A 17,419-nucleotide genomic window follows, 5' to 3' on the forward strand; every position below is an offset into this window, starting at 1 on the left:
TAGTTTTTCACTGTTTTCTCAGCTTATTTTCCTATTTTCTGAAGGAGTGGTAATTGTTCTTAATAGTAATTAAAAGGTAATGAAAAATTTCCTTTTCTCTCTTACTTTATTTTTTTTTTCCATAAACACTGAAACGGGATATGGTTTATTACCCAAAATAAAAAGATACCAACAACAAAGAACTAATGCTAGGAAGTTGTACTGTTGCTCACCTAAAAATAATTTTAAAAAGAAAATTCTTACTCATATACATACATGCTCGTCACATTTCACAGCAGGCAACTGTTACTAACTGCAAATGGGAGAAGAAAACCAATCTGCTGCTACTCTCATCCAGAAAAAAAGGAAACCTTCACTTTTAAATAGCTGCCCATTCCACTACATTCAACTAATGGACCTTCTCAACTGAATTGTGGGGAGTCAACTCATACAGATGTGGTATTAAAAAACCAAATAACTTCATGTGGAAGAATTCTCAAACTGTGAAACTATTAGCTACTTTTTTGGGAGGGCTGAAACAGGATGACAGTTCAGAGAACACACAGACTTTTGGAGGAATGGGAGGAGAATAAGAAGAAAACTATCTCAATGACTCTTTGTTACTTTTAAAACTAACCACTTAGAAATAATATAAATATATGGTAGAGTTTTCTACATGAACAGAGGTCTGAGCCATCTCTCTTTAACTCACCCATTCTTGCCATGCAGGTTCTATAACTGTCAGTGGGAACTTGCTCTTTAAGTTAAAAAAGATGAAAAAGGCTCTGATGGCACTGCAGTTGTCCTGCGTGTAGGAAAGACCATGAGAACAAAAAACTGTCCTGTGCATCACACCTCATGCAAACACTTCACTGCTGAGTCAAGTGCATGGCAAGCTAACATTGTGGATATGTTTTATTGCTATAATAAGAGCTGTACTTAAATGTTTCTAAATTAGTACTTCCAGTAAGTATTCTCCCACTTTAGGAGTTCACACCTTAAAAAAAAAAAAAAGTAAAGCTGGCACCTGACTTTTTGAATTAGCCTGTGGCTACCCACACAAGCAACTCTGAGAAACCCTTCAAAACAATTTTTAATTGCAATTAGTCCTCCCAAGTGGCAGGCAGATATTTCATCACATGGACTCCCTCCTTGCAATCCTTGGAAAGAGGGGTGTTTGTCATTAACAATGAGGGTCTGTGGTAAGTTATACACTTAGAGAAGGGGGAATGTGCTTTCTTCTTCAAGGATGATCATCCTTATTCCTCCTTCCTTTCCTTTCCTTTCCTTTCCTTTCCTTTCCTTTCCTTTCCTTTCCTTTCCTTTCCTTTCCTTTCCTTTCCTTTCCTTTCCTTTCCTTTCCTTTCCTTTCCTTTCCTTTCCTTTCCTTTCCTTTCCTTTCCTTTCCTTTCCTTTCCTTTCCTTTCCTTTCCTTTCCTTTCCTTTCCTTTCCTTTCCTTTCCTTTCCTTTCCTTTCCTTTCCTTTCCTTTCCTTTCCTTTCCTTCCTTTCCTTTCCTTTCCTTTCCTTTCCTTTCCTTTCCTTTCCTCTCCTCTCCTCTCCTTCTCCTTCTCCTTCTCCTTCTCCTTCTCCTTCTCCTTCTCCTTCTCCTTCTCCTTCTCCTTCTCCTTCTCCTTCTCCTTCTCCTTCTCCTTCTCCTTCTCCTTCTCCTTCTCCTTCTCCTTCTCCTTCTCCTTCTCCTTCTCCTTCTCCTTCTCCTTCTCCTTCTCCTTCTCCTTCTCCTTCTCCTTCTCCTTCTCCTTCTCCTTCTCCTTCTCCTTCTCCTTCTCCTTCTCCTTCTCCTTCTCCTTCTCCTTCTCCTTCTCCTTCTCCTTCTCCTTCTCCTTCTCCTTCTCCTTCTCCTTCTCCTTCTCCTTCTCCTTCTCCTTCTCCTTCTCCTTCTCCTTCTCCTTCTCCTTCTCCTTCTCCTTCTCCTTCTCCTTCTCCTTCTCCTTCTCCTTCTCCTTCTCCTTCTCCTTCTCCTTCTCCTTCTCCTTCTCCTTCTCCTTCTCCTTCTCCTTCTCCTTCTCCTTCTCCTTCTCCTTCTCCTTCTCCTTCTCCTTCTCCTTCTCTTCTCCTTCTCCTTCTCCTTCTCCTTCTCCTTCTCCTTCTCCTTCTCCTTCTCCTTCTCCTTCTCCTTCTCCTTCTCCTTCTCCTTCTCCTTCTCCTTCTCCTTCTCCTTCTCCTTCTCCTTCTCCTTCTCCTTCTCCTTCTCCTTCTCCTTCTCCTTCTCCTTCTCCTTCTCCTTCTCCTTCTCCTTCTCCTTCTCCTTCTCCTTCTCCTCTCCTTCTCCTTCTCCTTCTCCTTCTCCTTCTCCTTCTCCTTCTCCTTCTCCTTCTCCTTCTCCTTCTCCTTCTCCTTCTCCTTCTCCTTCTCCTTCTCCTTCTCCTTCTCCTTCTCCTTCTCCTTCTCCTTCTCCTTCTCCTTCTCCTTCTCCTTCTCCTTCTCCTTCTCCTTCTCCTTCTCCTTCTCCTTCTCCTTCTCCTTCTCCTTCTCCTTCTCCTTCTCCTTCTCCTTCTCCTTCTCCTTCTCCTTCTCCTTCTCCTTCTCCTTCTCCTTCTCCTTCTCCTTCTCCTTCTCCTTCTCCTTCTCCTTCTCCTTCTCCTCAGCGAAGAAACGGAGCAATACATGATACAAGTTAAGGTCCTGTTTGTGATTTTTCAGTCTTGCACTACAATTATTATTGCCAGGATGCTTATAATCTAATGTCCAATCATAGAATCTTATTATCTGCTTTCATAATTATTTAATGGCATCTCATATCAGGAATCTCAGATGACAAAACTTTCATGCAGAAACACTGTGTTTCTGATATCTTTACTTATGATTGTATTGATTAATTTATTTCCCTTTCCACTATTTTGTTCTAACACCTTTATCAATAGTTATGCTCTTTTCAGAACCTTTATATTCCACATTATCTTGTTTTGATTGAAGCTTCAGCTAATCAAAACAGTGACTAAGTTGAACCTATTGAGAAAAATCACTTATTTATACAGTGGTCTTCAGTTTTGTGTTTATAAATATTACATGTCTGTAGTTTAAACACATGGGCACTGTTCTATGAGCAACAGGAATATATTCTTTCTGTCACAGTTTTGTAAGGTCCAAACCCCAGTGATCAGAGATCATGGCTCTTACCATGTGTCTTACCATGGTAAAACAAGTGTCCTGCCCCTAGCACCGGTTTTGTATGCACTGCCATGAGGACATAGCACAGTGCAATGTCCCTGACCTTGCATAGTGCTTCCTCCTCACTCTCACTTGACATTTGCAAATGTTAAGTCCATGTTCTGCACTAGGAATGCACTAGTCTTCCACACTAAAGTGTAGTCTAATAGGAGACGTCAATGCCTCTCCTATTAGTGATGAGGTGGTTGTCTGAAACTTAGCTTGCATTACAGCTTTTCCAAAATATTTTGCTTAGATCTCCAACTTACTGGCATAGCCCTGGTCTCCTAGCATGTGAACAGCTCATATGTGGCCTTCCCCTGAGATCTGAGATAACCATCTACCCTAAATATGTTTTCAGGACTTAACCATGGTCTTATAAGTTCAGTAGTTGAAATTCTAGTCCTCTTTAGTCCCTCTAGTCCATTCTAGTCCTGTTTATGCAAAAAACAAGAAGCTGTTTTTTCTTTTTAGTATGTGTTGTTTCAACATTGTGAAAATTGAGAAAAAGAAAGCAACACCAAAATGTGACTTATGTCAAAGAGAAAACTATATTGCTGAAAAAATATATTACTTTCTGAAGATATATAGAAGAAAAATACATTCCTGGGAAGAAGAGAGAACTTACCTCTTCTGACTGCCAGAAAGAGACTTTTGAGAAATCATGACACAGAATCACACAATGGCTTGGGTTAGAAAAAATGTTTAAATACTCAGATCCAAACCCACTGCTAAGGGCAGGGACACATTTTGCTAGAAGTTACTCAAAACTCCATCCAGGGTGGCCTTGAGCATGTCCAGAAATGGGGCACTCACAGCCTCTCTGGCCAGCCTGTGCCAGAGCCTTACAATCCTCAGTCAAAAATTCCTAGTGAATACCTAATCTAAATCCGCCCTATTTCAGTTTGAAGCCATGACCCCTTTGTCAATCATCTGCTTTTGACAAATTATTTGCTGATGACAAATTATTTCCTTTCTGGGCTGTTTGAAATCAATTATCATTTGAGGAAACTGATTTACAGTGAAAAATATTTCAAGACAAGTATAATTCCAATTATAAACAGGATGCCTTATTTGACAAGTTACCTAACCCATCCCTGTCTCCTTTAGCTATTACTGTGAGATTGCTCCAACTGTTAGTACAGGAAAAATGAAATTGTAAGAGGTTTGGAAGACAAATGGAATCATTGGATTCAATATCTTAATTGGTGGATCACAAGTTAAAGGGCAGGGGTCATGTTAACTTAATATTGACAGGAACTTCTGTGTGGGGCTGCAGTCACAACTTCAGGAGGTAAAAAGCATTTATTGTTTTCTTTGTCATAGCAAAGTCCTTGCTCCAGTTCAGATCCAAGAGGCATCAGCTTTCAGGACTCAGGACAGGCATGAAATACAGACATTTTCTAATTTACAATGCCTTCTTCTATTTTATGAATTTCAACAAGAATATGTACTGCAGCGTGCAACAGAAGTTGTGTCTTAGTGAGTAACAATGCAGACAGAAAAAAACAGTGAAATCCCTGTCACATTTTAAAAAAGCATAAAATTCCCCTAGACTTCATTTGGAAAGGGATTTTATCTAAAGAACACAAATTAGTCTTGAGGAACTTTTGGAGCGTCTTGTAATAAAGAAGTCAACTATGCCTGTCTTTAAGATCTCATTTACAAAGAACAAGTTTGTATGACTCATTTAACTGTTCATTACATGTGAACTTAGGGCTCTTTCCTTTTCAAACATTTCAAGCTGTCTTTTTATAAAAACAAATATTGAGACATTGTTATTAGAGACAGAGACTAACTAAATGTATTACTAATTCAACACTTACACATCAGGTAGAAGCCTAATAAAGGCCAAATTTTTACAGATTTTCATTGAAGTCTACTGAGAGTGGGCTTGCATTGATCTCCTCTTTGGTAAGCTAACTCAGCTAACATGAGTTAGCTGAAGACAGACAACCTTTGTATATGACACCCACTGCAAGATTTTAGGAATTTTTTTATACGAAGAGCAACATCTAGCCTTTCAGGCTTATTCTCAAAGTTTCAGTGATAATGACTTTCGTGTATTATTTGTTACTTGGATTTAGAGCTGGAAAGGCATGTGTTGACTGCCTACATAGATATGAAATTCAGTAGATAGACTATTTATTTCATACTATATATTAGACCTTGTCAAACAAGTTTTAGTGTTCTGCTAGCTTTGACAAAATCTCCTACCTGTAGGTACTTCCCTACTTCCCTTAAAACAATGAAGGAAAAAAAGTATCTATCTATCTATCTATCTATCTATCTATCTATCTATCTATCTATCTATCTATCTATCTCTCCATCCATCCATCCATCCATCCATCCATCCATCCATCCATCCATCCGACCATGTATTCATGTCTAGGTATATAGATATATATTCTTATGTGGAAAAAACCTTGGAAGAGGAACACTTAAAGGTGTAACACAAGTAGAAGGAAAACCAGAGCAATCACATTTTTAGTTTCTTATCCCATTCCATGGTTTTAAGTCAACCTGCCAATTTTTGAATTCTAATTGTTTGGATTTGGCTCTATTGCATCACAAAGTTTGTTATGAATGACTGTGTGTCCTTTCTTTTGTGCTATTAGATTCCTTGGACAGGAACTGTTTTTTACTTCTGTACCACATTTTTGCATAGTCTTTGGGCCAGAAGTCTTTGGATTATTGCACTCATCAAGTAATAAGGGACAGACAACAATTTATCACGCTTTCTGTGGCAAAGCCAGTTACTGTCTTACTAATAGGTTGCCCATAAACTGTGGTTTGAGAAATATTTATCCAAGCTCATTTATTTACATATTTCACACTTGAAGTCTAGGAATCACCTTCTCTTGACTATACCAAGCATGATTTCAGGGTAGAGTGAAGAATATTTATGTAACATTTCAATTTCTTTAAAAAAATGAAATTTGTTTGTTTACTTATATTTATAGTTCCAAAAGTCTTTAATGCAGCTAGATATCTTTGAAATCATTGCTTATTTTTGGTACTGCTGATCAGCTGAATTGGGCAGAGTGCACATCTTTTTACTAAACCACTCTTTGAGGATATACCCTCCAGATTGCCTCTACCCTGAGGAGATATAACTTAAAAATTTCTACTACTACACATATTCCCATGTGGCTTGAAATACTAGCAGAATATATAATATATTCACCCACAGTCAGTATACCACCTAGGAAAGGAAAAGGAGAATGAAAGCACTAGAAAATTATGATACTGGCTGGCACTTCAGGACCTCAGCCTTCAGAAGATGAGAAGGCAATTGTTGACCTGTGGCTAATTTCCAGAAGAAAATTACTTGCTGCAAATTCATAGATAAATATAGGATTTGGTTATTAAAAAACATGGGATAAAATTTTCAAAATGCAATGCTGATCTATTCAGTTTCTAGCACTTTTTAATAACAGATTTAAAGGTAATTTGAAGATGTTAGATTGAAAGACAGCAAGTACTCTGACAGCATTTGTAGAACCCCAAAAACTTTTGAATAACTTTCTCCTTTAGTTTAATATTAATGTCACGTTGGGGGCAGTGCAGAAATTGAACAGAGAAACAAACATTACAGATATACAGAAATAAACAGCTGAAGTAGGTATATATTTTATTATACCTGTAATGGATTTAAAAATTGAGATGGGAATTTTCCTTTGATTTTATTATTTACAGTTGTTTTAAGTCTATAGAAATGCCGTTGATTTAAATTGGCTCATTCCATTAAAAGGAAAACTTTTTTACGAAATACAAAATATCTTTCTCTGAAAGCCATAACAAAGGAAAAATAGAACCCAGTCTAAAAGGAGAACTCACTTCGAAAATCAAAAGTTCAAACTAGAGATGCAAAGAAAGACATCCCCCAATACTGTTCTATTTTAAAACTTTAAAACTATTGAAAAAAATTAGTTTTCTATCAAACTTCCAGCATAAACAATAAGCCACTGAAGAAAAAATTGAGTTCAGATATTTGACAGTACTAAAACTTCACAGGCACTTATTTGTGTTCACGTTGCCTTTAAGAGATTTTGTTAAAGACTACAGTCTGTTAAAATTAAAAGAACTTCACGTAGTCTATTATGTAAACAGGTAGACGCATCACTTAGCCTTCATATTAGTTATGCAGTAAATGAAAATGGATTTAGAGTATGTCTATTAAGGTTCAAAAAGTTCTTGTTCTGTCTTTCAATCAAAAGCCTCTCTTTTGAGAGCACAGTGCCAAACACATTGCTGTATTTGTAATTTAGCAATGATACGGAATGTGAAGATCAATTTTGTTGGCAGTTACTACTATCATGTGATAGAAACTACTCAATCAGTGTTTAGCTGAGAACAAACTTACTCTTACAAATCTGAGACAATCTTGGTTTACCTTAAAAATACTATACATGGTAATTAGTTGTGTAATATAATAAAGAAGTAGTCAGCTTATTAAGTTCTATTTATGTCTTAGGTTAACTCCCAAGGTAAATTGTGGATGATTCCAGGGTTACTACTTGAAATAATCCAAACCAATGAAAAAAAAACTTCTTTAAACACTGTCTTAAATAATTATTTTCCATTTCTGGTATTGCAGTAATGGTGAAATTTATTTTGGTGCAATTTATTGAAGCAGTGCACAAACTGAGGTCTGGTGTTAGTAACAAAAAGTAGTTTCATTTTATAGTGGCAGAAATGAAACTATTTAGACTCTTTTCCTTGGAGTATATTATTTTGAATATATGCTATTTTTTCACATTGTGGAAAAATGCAAATTCAGAAGGTTCTAATTTGGCCAGAAATACGAAACCAAACATGACCATGCCACCAGCTTCTGAGATGCCAGATGGAAGAAAACACACAGGTTTTTGTTTCTTGTGAAAAAAGATGAAAAAAGAGAACTTTTGATGCTAATTCTTCACCTTAAAGAAAGATGACTGTCCAAAATAGTGCCATTGTGGAATGATACAACTAAGACAGAGGATTGAACCTTATAGTGACTGTTCCATCCTCCTACAGCCCTTTATCTAATTCTTCCTATTGTTCTACTTTAAAGAGATTTAGAAAACATTTCTTTAATGACATTTAAAACTTTTATTTTCCAATAAAGAACAAAGACTATTCCTGTAATTAAATATTTATGATGTAGTCTTAGCAATGTTCCTTATATATATGCCCCTCAAATAAATTGCTTACTCTAAAATTGTATTGCTTGAGGGCTTAATGCAAGTCCTTAATTTTTGATTAAGTCCTTAATTTTTTATTTGATCAAACCATTGTCTTCCTATGCTTAAATATGTTTTTAATATATTTCCAAAACCCCATGTATTTAGAAAGAATATAAATTTTCATCTGGTGTAGTGATACACAGATTTTATTAAGACCAAGGATTATTAACAGAAACGCACATGCAGATGAATTTTTATTTTAGTATGCCCCTCTTTTAAAATAACACACTGCCTTCTCTACTAACTGCTTTTCAGCATCTATTTAAAGGAATGGGAGACTAGTAACGAGGTGATGATATTTCTAATTGATCCAGGAGAGGGAGCCCCTTAATAGGAAGATAATTCCTATGTCCATCCCTTTGCTGCTGCTCCTGAAGTTCTGATCAAGCTTAAAAGTAAGATGATATGTTAACACTGCAGAATGAATATTTCTTTAGCTCTGTTTCAGAGGTTAACAGGAAACAATGAACAAAACTATAATTTTCTGTCACAATTTTTTTTTTTTGAGAACAAAGGAGACTTATAGTGAGGTTTCAATGGTCTGCCTTCCCTACTCTAAAATTAGTACAAAATGACTCCCTAAAGCTTTAGTATATGTACCAGAAACTGCCTTTCTGGTACAGGGCTGTGCAATTCTAATTGTACTGTTAATGCATCACACAAATATCTGTGACTCATCTATGTGTGAAAATAAAAGGGGAGTGAAGATCCCTAATTCAGGCTGAGAAAGGACTAGGGAGAAAAATCCTAAAACATTATATAAAAAATTTCTTTATAAGTGATTTTAACAGAAAATATTGGAATTGCTATTTATATCAGCTTTGATTTATGGTGCACAAAATGGATCTTCCAATGATTTCTCCATACAATTCTCCCTGAGAGCAGTTACCCCAGCAAAATGTCATGCTTTACCACTCATTTGTTTTCAATGAACATACATGTTCTCAAACGGCAAAAGTAACTTTGCCATTGTCTTTTGTAATCTGTATTTGTCATAATGCAACATTGCTGATACTGCTAACAAATCACTGAGTTTACTGAGCAAAGGGGACTACTCTGACAACATTGCCTTGATACCACAGATCTCAGCAAGTACAGTTCTTGGTAGTTCTAAGGGAGCAGGACTAAATGGCTTATCTTTTTCTCTGCCTGGGTATTTTGAAAATACTTTACCTGTTGTGTATCAAAGCAGTTAAGCAGTTAAGCAGATACATATGGCAAAGCTGATGTTCATTACTAATTATTTAAGTAAATGCTAACAGATTTTGCTGACTAGCAATGGTCTTAAGAGCAGGGGTTTGAAAATTTTGCTGATCAGCAATGGTCTTAAGAGCAGGGTTTACACACAGTACGTTGAAGTACAATGAGCAACTCACAGTTAAAATCTTTATTCAAGCTTAATTAATAAAATGAAGCCCCAATTCCACTCAAGTCAATGGCAGACTTTCCCAGGATGAAAAAGGATCAAAGTTTCTCACACTGACTCCACCAGGAGTTTTGTTTGAACAAGGCAAAGCAACGTACCCAACAGTTTTTATGGAAAGGCTAAGGTGAAGGAAATCAGACATTTGTTCCTGTGGAATTTATTGAGTTGCCAGACTTTTGATGCTGCTGGAAAACAAGTCTCTTTCTACTAATAAGAGAAGCACAAATATCAGTGAATGCTCCACAACCCAGCTGAGTGAATTAAAAATTGCTAATGGATTTTTACTGTCCCCTCTCCAAAAGGGAGCTATTTTAGTACTCAGCTTCTGAGTTTTAAAGTTTGAGGTTTATTCACTTGGAAAAACAAATATAAATTCTCCTCTCTTTACCTGCACTGGTGCCTGCACCGGTTGCAAGGTCCCCACCCATCAGGCCACCTAGGGGTTTGAAATGAAATGTAAATGAGCACAATAAATTACAACACTCAAACATTCAAAATACTTTCTCTACCTTCAATCACCCTGTTGTAGTACCCATCATTTCTTTCCTCTGACTTCAAGATGCAGTTGAATCAGACCCATAATTATGAAATCATGGTGTTTAATGTTACCTGTATAAGACACTTGCCTTTCAAGGACAAACAAAATACAGAGTACCCATAATTTCCTTATTTTAGTTTCATGCTTCCACAGCATGTGAAAAATTATGTTTAAAAGATATGTATAGTACTCCTTCATTTGAAAACTATCTTTAGTAGAATGCTAGTCAGAAAAGGAAAGGACTGGGAGGAAGAGGCTGAGATTCCTGGAGAAGAATGTAACTCAGAATAAATAAATACACATAGATTTTAATTTCCTCAGCCTTTCACAGACATTCACACTAACGATTTTTAAAACTTCTCTTAGCACTTGGAGACCTCAAATGGTTCTTTGAACCTGGTATACTTAAAAGATCTTGATGTTGCCGGAGGCAGACAGATTGAAACAACCTAATCCCCACTTACCCTCATCAGAGATGAGCTCTCATCATCGCCAGAACAAAGCACAACCCCTTGCTATGTAAAGCACTGAAGTACAGAGCTCAACTAACATTAACCCATCAAGGAGCTTATGAATGAATCAATAAAAATAAATTGTTCATTTAGCATGTAGACTGATTAAGTAATGAATGTACTGATTTACTTCCATTTTTTTGCATTGGCTACATTTTCTTCCCTGCTTTATGTTGTAATGAGCTCTTGCATGAATTACATAGATAAGCTGTCTTTTTAGGAAAAAGCATGCTGTCTACCCTTCTGTCCTTTATTGACTTTATTGACTTCACTGATTTCCTTTGGTTTTTTTTTTTTTTTTTTTGTTTTTGGGGTTTTTTTGGGGTTTTTTTAATGTTTTTTTTGAGCTTTTTGTTGTTGTTTTTTTTTTTTTCCTCTTGATTTTTCGACACAGCAATTTTGGACAAGCTCTTATGACCGTTAAAAAGAGAGTTCTTTTTTCTTGGGGTACGATTTAAAGTGACCAAAGGAGCTGAGAGCAGAGCATTTGAAGGAATGGGATTGAACAGAGCCTACCTGTGTTACCTGCACTTGGAGGCCGATGTGTCACACCAGGAGACATGCTATTCCTTTGCAAAGAAGGATGAGCCAGTGGTAACAGGTTGGGGTTTCCCAGTGAGCTGACTGGGTTACTGTATACCAAACTGTTGTGGTTGGATACTGGGATAGAAACTGGCATCTCAAAGTTTGGTGGTGGAACAGCCTGTACAAACAAAAATGGAAAACAAATAAGAGAATAGTACAAAACTGAAACAGCCTTTAAGTGCAGTTACTCTATATTTAGTTCAAATATTTTGTACTTGGTGATTAAAATATTTGTGCTTACCCCCTTCCTCTAAGACTCAAGAGAAGAGTATCAAAACAATTACCAAGTCTTTTAAATATGATTTTTCAAATAATGATTCCATCTTCCTTTAATGCAGTTTGCACATTTATTTCATAAGAGGTGGAAAGAATTTTTTCATTTTTTCTACTTTTTTTGTTGTTTAAAACAAACCTCTGTCTCATGCAGCATAATTTTCTATTTCTTTCATTCTTTGAAGTCCTAATTGCTCACTTGCCACCTTAATCTAGTGTCATAGATTACTGCAAGATCAAAGTTACATGACAATGGTGACTTCATTACATGGAAAAAAATTGGAAGGGATAGAATACAAAAGGCAAGGCTCTAATTTCAGCTTGTGTTTCTTTAGCAACCAGGATGATCCCAAGTCACATAAAAGACACCAATACAGTAAATAATTTTTAAAATGAGTTTCTATCTTAGCTTGGAAGGGCTTAAAAAATTAAGTTCTCCTCAGGGACAGCTAACAATTACAAGAAATTTAGGTACACACTAGTCTTTGAGGGCTATTTTTTGGAGGATGGCGGTGGTGTTTAGTGATGCCTTTTCATTATCCTATTTTCCTACCTAAAGGCAAGACCTTCTCCTGAGCTACTTCCCTTTGCAAGAATGCTTTAAAAAACAAAAAGGCAAATAATGTACCACATTAACAGAGGTGTGGTACAACAGAGGTTGTGAGGAGATGCATATCTCATTATGCTTCTAGGAAGCTCAATTCAGGTTTCCTTGGCTGGTTGTGAGTTTGTTGGTTGGGGTTCCTTGGGTAGCAGTTGCTTGAATTTCTATAAAAGTTACAACTACATTAGAAATCTGCATTTAATTTATTTGCTTTAAAAATTATTTTCTTGCCTTTTTGATCAGAAAAACTTTTTCAGAATTACTTGACAGCATTTTAAATATTCAGCATGTGAATACAGGCCAAGTACCCCTCAATTTGCAAGTTTTCTAACATTTACAATCTTATAAGCTTCAAAAAAGAGCTTAAACACATAAATTTTGTTTTGAAGTAGACATATTCCAAGGGAGGAAATTAAAAGTTTTAATTTTATTGTTGGCAGCTGATAGTACTGGTATATCTTCAAGGACCTAGGAGGAGAGCTGGACGTATCAACTGCTTGTCAGTCAAACGAGACACCCTGACCTTGTGCCACCCATGTCTCTATGCCCTCTGTATTACAGCACTATCCATCAAATTACAGTTATCTCTTAAGGCTGTTTCTTTTTTTTCTTTCTTGGTCCTCTCTAGGGACAGAGAAAATGTTACTCTAAATATAGAGGAATTATTTTGCCTAAGCACAAAGAGCAAGATTTTCAGGGTATCATGTTAAGGATACTCTATACAAATGCCTTTGAACTATTTTGAAGTGTTAATTTAGCTCTGATACCCTCTCCTTTTTTTGAGAGATGACCATAGCAACAGTAGTTGAGTAGATGGACCTGCTGGCATTGCTCCCCATCCTGGGGAGACATGGGAATTTCTTTCCTTTTGCTGAGAAGCTGAAATACACTCCCATGGCTGTATTTTTCATACAGCTGATTGATTTAAGTAGAGGTAGGAAAGGAAGGTGAGGTGTTTTGGGAATCCACATGTTCCACATCTAATCTACAGATTTAAGAATCTACATGTAGTCTGCACCCTTATGACTCAGGTCTAAGCTCCTTGGAAATGGAGTCACATACCATAATCTGAAACATTTGATCAGCTTGAAGGTATGTTTTGAAGCAAGTAAGTCTTTTTATTGGCCACAGAAGGACCCAAAACATTCCTAAATCCCATGTTAGTCAGAATCACATGACTGTTTGTAGAATTCAAAGTCAGTGTTTGAGCTCTCCATGTTTAAGTCCCAATTACAGCCTGATGTGAGACATGAATAAGCCAACATGAAGTTTCTGATTATTGCAAGATACACGGCTGCGATGGAGTTCTCTCTACCTGGTGGCTTTGAGCCCGTGGACCTGCCTGCTTGAGTACCAGTCCATGTTGCACTGACTGTCATTGTCAAGAGAACACTGCATAAAGTTTTTGTCACCCTTTGTCACACGACCTATGAAGTCTGCTTCTGAGTCTGGGTGGAGACTATTATTGCCTCTATTTTCCTAATATCTTTTCCTAATCTAAATTTCTGTTATCTAAACTTAAACAAGTGTACAAATGCAAAACAGAAGGTCTTGCCAGAATTCTAAAAGCTTGTTTCTTTTAACCACTATGTTCTTCCTTCCATGTACAAACCAAACTGTTCAAGATTCTTCTTTTTCTACATTTGTACAAAAGAGCTCCAATCTTGGTAGCTCTTCAGGTGTCAGTCTCCCTAGTCAAGTGAAACTGTTACTTAGCTTTCATTTTGTCATTTGAAAAGTATTTTTTAAAGTAGTTGAATTATTCAATTTCCTTCTGAATAGTCTAATTTTTGTCATTTTACCAACTATTAGGATCAACTTACATCTGGTTACAGAGCACTTTGTAGGCAATTTTATAAGGGCAAAGTTAGTTTACTCTCTGTTTTTCAGCACAATATACTATATCTGAAATACAGTAGTTTTTATTTCTTCACCACAGTCAAAAGTTAGAAAAGTTTGACTGGCTAAACATCAGTATTAAATACTACATCTCTAGGTACAGTTCTCTAGATCTCTGTCTAACTTTATTAGTGCTACAAATTCCTCACAAAGAACTGCAATGTCCTGCAGATTCCCCATGGTTCATATTGATTCCATTTCAGCCTGATGGACCTTAAAGTTTCTGATGAACTTGTGTAATCTATATCTATTAATAGGAGCTAGGGAGGAACTGAGGCCATCCGAGGCCACAGAACAATTCATGTCCATACCATTAAGCTTTCTCAACTTCAAAAAATTTATGACTACATGTAAACCGACAACTGAGAATTGTTCCTGGCCTGGACTAACAACCAAATGAAATGAAGAAATTGTCTGGGAGAATGTTATTTAGCATCAAAAGGTACTGAAAGCCCAATGGGGACTGTTCAAAAAATTCACCTCAGAGATAAGCACACTTCATGCTGCTTTAGTATGTTTTCTGCTTTTTTTGCTAATTCTAATATAGACAAAGTCAACACTGTCATGTGTATAAAGTTTGCCACATTTTCCCCCTTCCTTTGACTTTTCTCCTTTGGACACCACTGCCAAAGAGGGCAGATGGCTCACAAGAGATGATACTGCCAGTGTACAGCACACAGTGTTGGATGCTCACTCCACATGCTATGATACATGTTGCCAAACAAAGTGTTGGACACTTAACCTCCTTGGAACTTAATAGACCAAACATTCTGTGTTAAGTATTGGTTTTATCTCCCCGTGTTCAATGAGGCCTTCATTTATTTAGAGACAGAGATGCTCATAGCTTCCTTCTAGTGGGCTATTTCTGTCTCCTCTGCTTTCATCATTCTTACGAAATTTACAAATATGTGTCTAATTTTTATCAGATGGTATAGAACAATATGAATACTTATCCCCAGAAAATTATCTGAGGAAACATTATTGTTTGGAGCAAAAGCCAATGTTGTTTTTATTTGGCAGCAAATTTTTTATGTTACAAAACCAGGCAGAGGCAATGCATTGTTTTATATATTCTGTAAGTAGTGATTTAGAGACTTGACTCAGTGACTTTATTATTAATTTTGCTTTCTTCTCCCCAATTTTCTTGGCTAGCCTTGATAATCACAAGTAAATGAATATATCTTCCCTGTCTTAGTTATTCTGATTTGTCCAGTTAAGGATATTACTTTATACAATACATAATATTTATATATAAAACCAGATAGTTACAAATTTACATTAAGTATAAGTTGTGATCTCGATCTTGCCCATTGCATCTCGGCATATGCCAAGAGAAGGAGTTTCTGTTGCATTACCAGAGAATATGTACTGTTTCTTCCTATTGTGGTATGCAGCTTGGATGGAGGACAGAGGCCCTGAGCTCAGCTTGTGGTGTAGTCAGAGGATGACTACTCTGTCTTACAAGAAAAAATGCTAACATTTTGCTGTTCTATATTTCTGAAGTGTCTCTGAAGTAATTGCACAAAAAGATTAATACACTGCACCTCATCACCTCCTGAAAGGTGGGAATCACTAATTAATTCCTGAAGTAGGACTATATTTGACGTCAAAAAGTTATATTAAATGAAAACAACTGGAGTGAAATTCCATTAATTTTTGGAAAACAAAACTGATATAATATGCTCAGATTAACTGTCTGGTTTCCAAATCTTATACATTTCCTCACTTTACAGAAAAGACAATTTTCCAAATGCTTATGGAGGTAAAGAAAGAGATAGAACTCACTACTATGGGAATGAAGTTTTTTTCCTAGGTTTTTTTAATGTCTTAAGATTTCAGATGATTATAACCTGTTATATGACCTGTTTTGTTAGGAAAGAAAAGAAACAAGTCGCATGAGATTAATAGATGTTCTGAAGGATCATTCCAAATATATTTTTAAGGCAGAAAAGTAGCTTGATGAAAATTCTGTCAGTTTGATTTGAAAAAGCCAAGTCATCCTTGAAAGAGAAACAGCATGAAAGAAAGACAATTGGTGAGATTTTCATGTGAAAAAGGGTTAAGCAGTTTGGCTTATAACAGTCTACCTAAATACTGCAGTCATCATATGTCAAGCTGAGTTGTATCCTGAGAAACCAAATTAATAGTGACAGCTTTAGAGCTTTTCTGTTCTGAGAAAAACAGCTTTCCAAAAGAAGCAAATAAAAAGGGAGGTAAAAAAAAATGGGATAGTTCTGTATTCCTCCCTGAGATTCTACATACATGTTGGGTACCCTTAATCTGTCATTTTATATATACCTTTATCAAATTTGGTGCTTTTCTAGTCTCTGGGAAAGTATTATTTAGTGTCCTTATATTTTTCCAAAATATTTTTGCCTGATGTAAGAACTTCTTCAAATTTTAATTACCATGAGTGAAAAATCCTTCTGCTGAGACTTAATAGAAAGAACACTTAAGAGTGCTTGAGAGAGAATCTGAGCCTCCTTAAGAAGTATCCTCATTTTAGTTGTCAGATTTTGTATGTGCAACTGACTAACAGTACAGAAGACACTGTGCATTCTGGGTATCCAGACAACATTTTCGGTAGATAACCATGCTACCTTTGTATGGGAATGACAAATGAACACATACAAATGATCTCTTTTTTTTGTCTTTTAGAAATAAGAAGTTACCTACGCAAATTCAAATGCTTCTTTGGGTCTATGCAAATATTTGGTTTCCTACTTTGCTTTCCACAGACATTTGGAATACCAATCAAATATAACCTCCAAACCTCCATATTTGTCATCTTTAAAAATGTAATATTAAACATAATGACAAATAATTCATCCTTTGTATGTCTCGTGCAAAACAAATAGGACATGCAGAGTTATTTCTCTTCAATATCTGGCACGGCATATGACTGATTGTTAGAAATTTTGACTCGGTTAAAAAAAAATTTAGCTCATGCTAAAGCATTAAAATAATGTCGATGAGGTCAAAGCAAATTCTCTGATAAAGCTATAAAATCACTCCAACTCACAAACATGTCTGAGACCTGCCATGAGGCTCTCATGCACTCTGTTTCTCTGCAGTGAGTAAGAAGCTGTAACCCTTCAGTGCTGCAACTGAATTTAGCAGAAACAATGAAGAACTGAAGTTACACATACTAAACACACTAATTACTATATAAAGCAATTTCAGTTTTACATTGTTTTTCCTA

General features: G+C 36.3%; 1 protein-coding gene across 5 annotated transcripts in view; it reads right to left on the bottom strand.

Annotated features, from left to right (window-relative positions):
• Positions 1-17,419, bottom strand: part of MEF2C (myocyte enhancer factor 2C) — a 121,434-nt gene that overhangs the window by 19,495 nt on the left and 84,520 nt on the right. For all 5 annotated transcript variants that reach the window (XM_058824196.1, XM_058824195.1, XM_058824200.1 and 2 more), the window contains 2 exons: positions 11,373-11,559; positions 10,195-10,242 (listed from right to left, as the gene is read on the bottom strand). In XM_058824196.1, coding sequence (XP_058680179.1) covers positions 10,195-10,242; positions 11,373-11,559 — 235 coding nt within the window. The remainder of the gene's footprint in view (positions 1-10,194; positions 10,243-11,372; positions 11,560-17,419) is intronic.

This window comes from Ammospiza caudacuta, chromosome Z (genome assembly GCF_027887145.1).
Source record: "Ammospiza caudacuta isolate bAmmCau1 chromosome Z, bAmmCau1.pri, whole genome shotgun sequence".
Taxonomy (NCBI): Eukaryota; Metazoa; Chordata; class Aves; order Passeriformes; family Passerellidae; genus Ammospiza; species Ammospiza caudacuta.